Source organism: Triticum dicoccoides, chromosome 6B (assembly GCF_002162155.2).
Source record: "Triticum dicoccoides isolate Atlit2015 ecotype Zavitan chromosome 6B, WEW_v2.0, whole genome shotgun sequence".
NCBI lineage: Eukaryota > Viridiplantae > Streptophyta > Magnoliopsida > Poales > Poaceae > Triticum > Triticum dicoccoides.
The window spans coordinates 458,863,555-458,873,743 of record NC_041391.1 but is presented as its reverse complement, the minus strand read 5'-3'; the positions used below and the strand labels follow the sequence as shown (position 1 = coordinate 458,873,743).

Here is a 10,189-nt window from a genome sequence, read left to right as displayed (position 1 = left end):
TGGGGACACAAGAGACTCTTTGTTATTTGGTTGTAGGGTTGTTTGAGAGAGACCATATTCATCCTACGCCTCCCACAGATTGATAAACCTTAGGTCATCCACTTGAGGGAAATTTGCTACTGTCCTACAAACCTCTGCACTTGGAGCCCCAACAACGTCTACAAGAAGAAGGTTGTGTAGTAGACATCAGTCCCGTGGACTTGTTGAGGACACGGTAAGCATGAGAGTTTGTAGCATAACCAACAAATATGCCCTCGTGAGATCTAGCCTCAAATTTAGACAAACGAACACCTTTCTTGAGAATGAAACACTTACACCCGAACACCCGAAAGTACTTGAGGTTGGGCTTGTTACCGGTGAGTATTTCATAAGGAGCTTGTTCAAACGTTTGCGGAGATAGAGCCGATTGGATGCATGACATGCGGTGTTGATGACTTCGGTCCAAAAGTTGTAAGGAGACTTGAACTCCGCCATCATGGTCCTTGCCGCATCCATCAACGTCCGATTCTTCCTCTCCGCGACACCATTTTGTTGAGGGGTGTATGGTGCAGAATATTGATGCTTGATCCCCTCATCACTAAGAAACTCATCCAAGGTGTAGTTCTTGAACTCGGTGCCCTTGTCACTTCTTATAGTCAATATCTTTGCATCGTGTTGACATTGAGCTTCATTAGCAAAGTCGATGACGGTTTGTTGAGTCTCACTCTTCCTCTTGAAGAAATATACCCAAGTATATCTTGAAAAATCATCCACAATTACCAAGCAATACTTTCTACCCCCAAGACTATCAAAGGATGGAGGCCCAAAGAGATTCATGTGAAGGATCTCCAAGGGTCTCTTCGAGTAGATGATAGTCGTGGGAGGGTGAGCCTTCTCATGTAGCTTTCCTTCGATACAAGCACTACAAGCATGATCTTTGGCAAAACTAACATTTGTTAGTCCTCGGACATGGTCCCCCTTGAGAAGACTTTGCAAAGATCTCATATTGATGTGGGCTAAGCGGCGATGCCAAAGCCACCCCACATCAAATTTAGCCATTAGGCATGTCGCGGTCTTAGTGGGTCGCTCCGAAAAGTTAATCACATAAAGACCGTTCTCGACATGCCCAACAAAGGCTACTTTAAGAGTCTTGCTCCACAAGAGGTCCACGGTATCAATATCAAAGAATGTGGCAAAGCCCATAAGTGCAAGTTGACGAACGGAAAGTAGATTGTATGCAAGGGACTCAACATGCATGACCTTCTCGAACGTGAGATCATGAGAAATGACAACCTTGCCAAGACCCAATACCTTAGAAGATGAGGCATCACCCCACTCGACGTTGGTGGGCATAGATGGGATCTTGTGCACGTCCACCACCAAGTCCTTGCTTCCAGTCATATGATTTGTGGCTCCACTATCGAGCAACCATGATCCCCCATCGGAAGTAAACACCTACAAGAGATCAATGCTTGGTTTTAGGTACCCATTTTGTAATGGGTCCTTTGATGTTAGTAACAAGGGTCTTAGGAACCCAAATAGACCATTCAATGTACTCATAAGGAGAACCAACAAATTTAGCATAAACATGCCCATCACTAGCATGGCACAACATGTAAGAAGGGTTAAAGTCGCTGACTTTGTTGGAAGGGGTGGCATTGCCCCTTTTTACATCACCACCCTTCACATTGTTCTTCTTCTCCTTTGGAGCACCCTCTCCCTTCTTCACAAAGGTTTGCTTGAGAGGGGGAGGTCATTTGGTCTTGTCGTTCTTCTTCTTGTTCTTGGACTTGGATGCAAACCCAACTCCCTCTTTGGCCACAACTTCCTTTTGATTGCTCAAAAGGTCATTGAGGTTCTTCTCACCTTGTATGCACGTCACAAGGCCTTTCTCAAGTTGCTCCTTCCACTGGCATTCTCCTCCACAAGATGCACATGCTCACAACACGGGTTAGTAGCATTTGCATGATCAATTAATACCATATGAGGAAAGGTGGCTTTCTCCTTGGTTTGCTTCACTTGGAGTTGATCATGAGACTCCTTGAGGCTAGCATGAGCACCCTTTAAGACCTTGTGAGCCTTGTAAAGTATATCAAACTCCTCCTTGAGTCTAGCATGGTCAACCCCAAGTTTAGCCTTCTCGGAGTTTAGCACACGAGATAAAACAAGAGCATGGTCAAGATCTTTCTTTAATTTAGCATGGTCATCGTTGTGTGACTCCTCAAGAGCCAAACAATGAACATGCTCTTCCTCAAGAGCATTAGAGAGATCCGATATCTCATCGGCATAGTCACGACTATGACCTTCCATCTTAGAGATGGTTTCTTCATGAGCCTCGATCATGTCATTGGCTTCACCAAGTTGTTCCAAGAGAGCAACGAAGTGCTTCTTGAATTTGCCCTTGAGCTTACTCATAAAAGACTCAAATTCATTTGCTTCCTCATTCGACCCCTCACTTTCATCAATGCAATCCATCAAGGAGGGATTAGTAATGATGGTGGTTTTGATGTTGGGGGTTACCTTGTTGGTGGCTTTAGCCATGGGGCACTTGGCGGTGATGTTCTCGTTTGGTGAGTCAGAGAGAGACACCCGTGGAGTTGTGGCAATGGCAACAGAGGCCATGGCCATGGCTTCACTGTCTTCATCATCATCCTCCTCCTCATGGTATTCTTCTTGAGCCACCAACCCTTTAGTTTGAGTCTTCTTGGTGAAGTTGTTCTTGTTGGGGAAGGACTTGGCTTTGTCTTTTTGGATGAGCTTGCCACCATTGTCTTCCCTCTTCTCGTAAGGGCACTCTGCAACAAAATGGCTCACATTGCCACAATTGTAGCATGTTCTCACATGTTGCTTGCCCTTGAAGCCACTTGAGTTGTTCTTGTTGAAGTTCGGCCTTGTGTTCTTCTTGCTTCAAAATTGCCTTGACGCAAGAGCCATGTGCTCATGGTAGTCATACTTAGTATCTTCGGGGTTGCTCTCCTCTTCATCCTCTTCATCCTCTTCTTCCATGCTAACCTTGGCCTTCAAGGCAAGGTTGGGCTTCTTTGCTCTTTGAGAATGCAACACCGCATTGTCGGCAGTCTTGTCCAAGATCCTCATTGCCACAAACTCATCCAACACTTCACTTGAGGACAAGGTGTGGAAGTCCGGCCTTTGACGGATGACAGAGGACATGGCCTTGTGGTAGGGCATCATGGCCTTGAGGAACTTGCGCTTGATCCAATTGTCATTCGTATCGTTGCTCCCATGATCTCGGAGTGAGACCGTGAGAGTGGTTAATCTTCGGTAGAGCTCGCGAGGTTCTTCGTCTTCATTAATTGCAAACTCATCGGCTTCATCTTGCACCACTTCATAGTTGGAGCATTGAATGCTTGCGCTTCCCTTGTAGAGGGAAACAACATGGTGCCATGCTTCCTTGGCCACGGTAAAGGGTCGGAGGTGAGCAATGTCTTCGGGTGGAATTGCATCTTGAATGATGAAGAGAGCATTCTCATTGAATTGATTATCCGTGGTTTCTCTCTGGGTGACGTTGCTTCGATCATGCGGATAGAAACCTTCCTCAATGATTCTCCAAAGGTTGGTATTAACATGATTTAAATGACGTTTAAAGTGATAAACCCAAGAATCAAAATCCTCATTCTTCACAATCTTGGGAAGAGAACCCGCATGATTTAAATGCATGGAGGGAATCGGTCCTCCATAAGTGAGAGGAGGTTCAACATGAGAATAGATGCCATTACCACTTTTACCACTAGGCAAAGGAACCTTTTCACTAGAAGCTTCCCCCTTATCGGAGTTGGAATCTGCCACCTTGTTAGTGGGAGCAACCACTTCCAAGGGTGCGGTGGATAATTTAAGACCATCAAGGAACTCTTTGAACATGCCTTTGACCTCGGTCGTCATGGAGGTTTACTATGTGTCCAAAGCCACATTGAATTCCTCACGTGAGACCGAGGATGCCCCATCGGCCATAGACGAGGACGGAATCACACTGGGGTGCTCCTCCTCACCGTCTATGGTACAACCATACTCTTCGGACGACAAAGTCCTTAATAAAGAGACGAGGCTCTGATACCAATTGAAAGGATAGATATAGTTGACTAGGGGGGTGAATAGGCAACTAACAATTTTTAGATTTTCTTTACCAAATTAAACTTTGCATCAAAGTAGGTTGTCTAGATATGCAACTAGGTGAGCAACCTATATGATGCAACAACAATAAGCACTTAAGCAAGTGAATGATATAACACAATAAAACTTGCACAAGTAAAGGTAAGAGATAACCAAGAGTGGAACCGATGGAGACGAGGATGTGTTACCGAAGTTCCTTCCCTTTGACGGGAAGTACGTCTCCGTTGGAGCGGTGTGGAGGCACAATGCTCCCCAAGAAGCCACTAGGGCCACCGTATTCTCCTCACGCCCTCACACAATGCGAGAGCCGTGATTCCACTATTGGAGCCCTTGAAGGAGGCAACCGGACCTTTACAAACAAGGTTGGGGCTCTCTACACAACTTAATTGGAGGCTCCCAACGAAACCCCGGAGCTTCACCACAATGGAATGTGGCTCCGAAGTGACCTCTTCCAACAAGGGTGCCCATGCACCTAGACTAACAAAATCCACACAAGGAGGTATGGGGGAATCAATTTTCCTTTGGTGAGAGTGTAGATCTAGGTCTCCTCCTTTAATCCCTAGCACATCAACAGGTTTGAGTGGCTAGAGAGAGAGATCGGGCAAGAAAGCTTTGAGGGCATTAATGGAGGAGAGAGAGGGGCAAGAGGTAGGTGGGAGGAAGGAGAAGCACCTCCTTAAATAGGGTCCCCTCAGATCCAACCGTTATGCGCAGAAATACATAGGAGCGGTACTTCCGCAAGTGTCACCGGTACAACCGGTGAATGCGGAAACCCCTGCTAGGGCACCATGGTGGTACTTCCGATGGGAGAGCCGGTAGTACCGGTATATCAAAACATACCGGAATTACCATCCCACCACCGTCCGACTACCGCCTCACCACAGAAGGAAATCACTCCAGGCTGGTAGTTAGAGCGGTGGTTGGGCCGGAGCTACCGCTGGGCCAGCAGTTCCTGAGTAGTGGAGTCCGAGGCGGTACTACCGCCCTGAACACCGGTAGTACTGGTTTTTCAAGAAAAAACGGAACTTCCGTTCCACTACCGGTCTACCATCGTACCTGGTACAGAAGGGAGTCACCCCTGAGCGGTACTTGGGGCGGTGGTAAGACCGGAACTACCAGCCACCGATACAACCGCCCAAAGGAGCGGTACTACCTCCATGGGCAAAACTGCACAGAACAAAGAACTTTGGGGAGCCCTTCTCTTCTCGAACGGAGGGTGTAGGTGGGTGCAGAGAACGTGTACGTGAAAAGATTCACCCAATACCATCCGATGCGGATTCCCTCTTAAAAGTACGAATATCCTATGACCTAAGGAACAAAACGTCGGAAACTCCGTCTTCGATCTTTTCCGCATAGAGGGAAGGCCTAACCGTCTTGCGCCGCACAACGTGTACCTGAGAAAACTAGGACGCATGATTAGTCCACACGAGTGTTGTCATCATCACCAAAACCTTAAGGTAGAAGATGCCCTTACACTAGTGAACATTTTTCTGGACCTAAATTCCTAAACTAAAAACAAACATTACAGTACTAATTACTCTGCTAGCTAATAAATAAACTAGCAAAATAAATCAAATAAACTCTCCAAAAATTCAAAATTCAATTTCCAATATTTTTCTACTGATTTTGAAGAAGTCATATTATCTTCTCTCATTATTTAAAAATACTTGGAAAAGAATTTTAAAAAACAATTTGATCCAATTTACCAAATTTTGATAAATCAAAATTGGATTTTTGTGAAACCACCAACTCTCTCAAATTGGTCCTTGAGTTGCTTAAGGCCTCTTGGAATCAAAATGCAACTAAAACAAAGCAACAAAAAAATGTATAAATCATGGATGCATATGAACGATCTATGAATAACATCCAAATTAAAAATTGGGATGTTACAGTATCCCTACCCGCAAAATCTATGGGTAGGGCATGGGTATGAACTTGTGCCCATTGGTAACCCAATGGATACCCAGAAAATGATAAAAAATGAAAATAGTTCCTATGACATGTGGGTCAACATACGACTCCTATGGCTCAACCATAAATCTCGTACTCCTTAAACCATCCATAGCTCATAGGCCCGTAATCACCTGCTCGCCACTCCTCCCACGGCCTATGTGACTCCTCAAAAATATGAAACATCGACTCTTCTCTATTGGACTGTCCAATGATCAAGCGATCCCCACGAACCGCTGCTCATACTCCATTGATGCCTCCAAGAAGCCTCCCACATGAGGAGGTTGTGTCTGTGCTATACCGCTTGCCCATCTACTTGATTTTTAAACTCATTTCTCTACCTTTTAAAAATTTAATGTTATACATTTTACCCATTGGGTATAGGATACCCCGTGGGTATGGGCACGGGTGTTAATTTATGCTCATGGGTATTGAAGTGGGTGGGTATAGAAAGTTTTTGTGGGTATGGGTTTGGGCAGAAGAAGGTTGTACCCGCCCATACCCTATTCATTGTCATCCCGACCTCGATGGGAGCACAAGTGGTTCCATATGGTGATGAGAGTTGTGGAGGCAGGTGTGGTGCGGTCAATATAAAAGGGGAGAAACAATATCAAGCATAAGGAGAAAGAAGGGACACGAGAATAGTATTAACGTGCGCACATTTGCACTACTAGGAAAAAACCTAGCAGTAGTGCGGGTCAAAGGACTATCAGTAAAGCTGGGGGCGGCGCTACTGCTACGACGGTACAGCTAACTATTAGCAGTAGCGCGTGTTAACCAGCGCTACTGCTATATATGGGTAGCAGTAACGGACTGTACTAAGCAGCGCTATTGCTAATAGTTGTAGCGTGTGTCCTAAAACGACGCTACTACTATTCCTAGCATCTCGGCAATGGTGTGGCCAAAATAGTAGTAGCGCGTATGTAGCAGTAGCGCTCGTGATAACCACGCGCTACTGCTAAGTATCAGTAGCGCCTCTTTTTAACCAGCGCTACTGATAATCATCCATGTATAAGGTCTTTCCTAATAGTGTTGGGTTGCATACTTGTGTTATATTCAATTGGATTGGTTCTAGACCATGTACCCTAAAAAAATATGTGTATCCATCAAAACGTGGGTTGCACGCACACGCATACTAGTAAGATGAGAAATCCTAAGTCTAATCTCGACAATTCCTTCCTCTTAATTCACATTTCCCCTCCGCGATAATTGCCAAACGCCGTGTACGTAGGGTCCTTGGAGTGCATCTAATCCCGGGTTCCCAGCACAACACACATTCAAATAGCTTCTTTTTCATCGAGTGGTGCGCACAGCCTACGTTCAGGCAGGTTCTACAAGGGAAGAACCTTGGAATCACCCAGATCTGCGTCCTCCCCGTTGATGGGCTCGCCGGACACCTCCTCCAGCGACCTCCCGTTCGGCTCAGGCAGGAGACAGGTGAAAATTATTCCCAACACATTGCACGCGGCCAGCACGAACAGTGAGGCACGCACGCCGATGCCCGACGGGTACCCGGTCTCCCTCTCATTGCTGCCGTCCGCCCTCTGCGAGGCGTACAGGAAGCCAAACGTCCCGACAATGGCGCCGACCTTGCCTGCCGCTGATGATATCCCGTGGCAGGTCGTCCGGACGTGCGCCGGAAAAACCTCGGCCGGTATGATGAAGGTGGTGCTGTTGGGCCCAAAGTTGGCAAAGAAGAAGGTGAAGGCGTACATGACCACCAGCCAGATTCGCCGGCCAGGCTGCGTCAGTTGGTGGTAGAAGCCGGCCACGACGAGCATGAGTCCCTTCATCATGGTGAACCCGAGGAACTGGATGGCCTTCCGCCCGACGACGTCCACAAAGGCGATGGTGAACCAGTAGCCAGGTAGTGTGCCGCATAGCGCGATAATCGCCTGTGCACGGGCAACGCGGTACGCTTCCTCGAGCGCGCTCATGCTGTTTGCCTCGGGGATCCACTTGATGTCCCTGAAGATCTCCTCCTGGAGAATGATCTGGGAGTAGAAGACGATGTCGAGCACGAACCAGGATGCAACGGCGCCGACGAGATGCCAGCCGTGGCGGCGGGCGAAACGGCGGGAGAAGACGCCGTAGTCCCTGTCCTTGGTGAAGCCCTCGATCTTGTCCTGCTCGCCGCTGAGTTCCACCTTGAGCACCTTGGACATGTCGCGCGCGGCCTTCTCGGCGTCGCGCGCGACCAGCGCCGTATAGCGCGCCGTCTCCGGCATCATCACCCTCCAGCGATAGGTGAAGACGGCTGGGATGGCACCCACCATGAGGATGATGCGCCACACGTAGTCAGCCTGCGGCGGGACCGAGGCCATGTGGTCTTCGTCATACGCCGGCGGGTTGAAGCGCGCCTGGAACGTGGCCGACACGACCAAGGTGACAATGCAACCTGCAAGGATGCCAAACCCTTCCATGGCAAACACGGCCGCGATGAGGCTCCCGCGCGTCCTCTTGTTGGAGTACTCGGAAATGATGGTCGCGGAGAGCGGATAGTCTCCGCCGATGCCGACGCCGAGCCAGAACCTGAAGAAGCATAGCGTGGCCATGACGCCGTCGGCCGTGTTCCCGAACGACAAGCCGGAGAGGAAGGAGCCCATGATCATGAGCATGATGGTCTTGCCGTAGAACATCTTCCGGCCGACCTTGTCGCCGAGCCAGCCAAACAAGAGCTGGCCCACGATCATGCCGCAGAAGGTGACGCCGTTGATGGCCGCCTCGATCCGCCGGGGGAGCATCCCGGGCACTTGCTGGCCCGGGACGTGGTAATAGATGCGTCCGAGGAGCTTGGTGACCAGGGTGACGCAGAAGATGTCGTAGGCGTCGGCGAAGAAGCCCATGCCGGCGATCACCACCGCCCACGCGTGGTACCTCTGCGTCCTCGCCACGTCCAGCGCGTGAAGCACCTGTAGCTGCTGCCGTGCCATGGCCCGCCGTCTCCCCGTCCACACTTCTTGGCCGGTGCAAAGCAAGATTCAAGACGGCCCTCGATCGTGTGTGTACAGGGAATGTGAGCCAAGTAACCGTAGGCGAGCAAGGGGGTATAAAAGCCGGCTTATTGCTTTGCTTTGTCTAGATGTGCCAAATGGGAACAATAGCAAGATACGAGGGTGGTATAGCTGCATGTGGCTATCTTGTAGCATATGCATGTACAAGACAACGAACTTGCTGAATGCTGGGAGAAGGAACAAAGTGGGTGGAAACTCCAAGGCGCCGGTGTGCGGCGAAGGGTTCATCGTAGGGCCGGTGCAATGCGCAATGGTATACAGCACGGGGATGATAGTGTCTTGTTGAATGCAGGGGTGACTAACCGGTTTGATTTGTCAGGCAACTGATTTTTTTAAGCTTTCAGTCAAATCTGTTACCGTCCATTTATTACTATGTGATTCGTGCTCATGGGTAGAGCACCTGGTTGGCTGGTGTTGCATGTGTTTTCAGTCGATTTTCTAGCCAGGTGTTCTTCCGTACTTTTTTTTTGCATGGAAATTCTTCCGTACTATTTTGAAATTCTAGAACATTTTTTAGCTCTGGTTTAAAAAAACAGACTCGGTCAACCCAGCCCTTTGTATCCCGATTAATATAACCGACCTTTTTTTTTAGAATTATATAACCGACCAAATGGGTTGGCTCACAGCGCTCGGGAGCGTGATTGATGGGAATCCCGCGCGATCCCGCAAATATGCTAGCTTCTTTTTTATTTTATTTATTTTTTGATAAACTTCTTTCTTATTAGGTAAATGTTGTTGTTTAGCTAGCACTCGGCCATGGCCCAACTACAGAAAAAGCCCGGTCAGAAAATCGATTGAAAACGAACGAAACATCAGTCAACAACGTACTCAACCCATGAGCATGAATCGCAAAGCAACATAAATGGGCCTAAACTTGCATAAAACCTCCGTGTCATCATCATCGTCGACGAGATCCCTTTGGATTCCACCCTCCTATCTACGAGATTCCATGACTACTTTTAGATCATAGGATCAATGGAGCATTATTCATCGACACATTCCACATCAAGGCTCTCTCTTATCTTCCCCCTTATCTAAGTAAGCCTATCACCAATATAGTCCATATCCATTAGGCCACACCAGTCCAAGCAATCTTGAAGAGCTTCCATGAACTTGGG

General features: G+C 48.1%; 1 protein-coding gene across 2 annotated transcripts in view; it reads right to left on the bottom strand.

Annotated features, from left to right (window-relative positions):
* Window positions 1-7,360: 7,360 nt before the first annotated feature.
* LOC119325217 (probable inorganic phosphate transporter 1-8) overlaps window positions 7,361-10,189 on the bottom strand; it is a 4,505-nt gene continuing 1,676 nt past the window's right edge. The window contains exon 2 of one of the 2 annotated variants that reach the window (XM_037598964.1): window positions 7,361-8,975. In XM_037598964.1, coding sequence (XP_037454861.1) covers window positions 7,389-8,975 — 1,587 coding nt within the window. In that variant the 3' untranslated portion in view covers window positions 7,361-7,388. Of the gene's footprint in view, window positions 8,991-10,189 lie in introns of those variants that run through there. The other variant, XM_037598965.1, reaches the window with a different exon arrangement.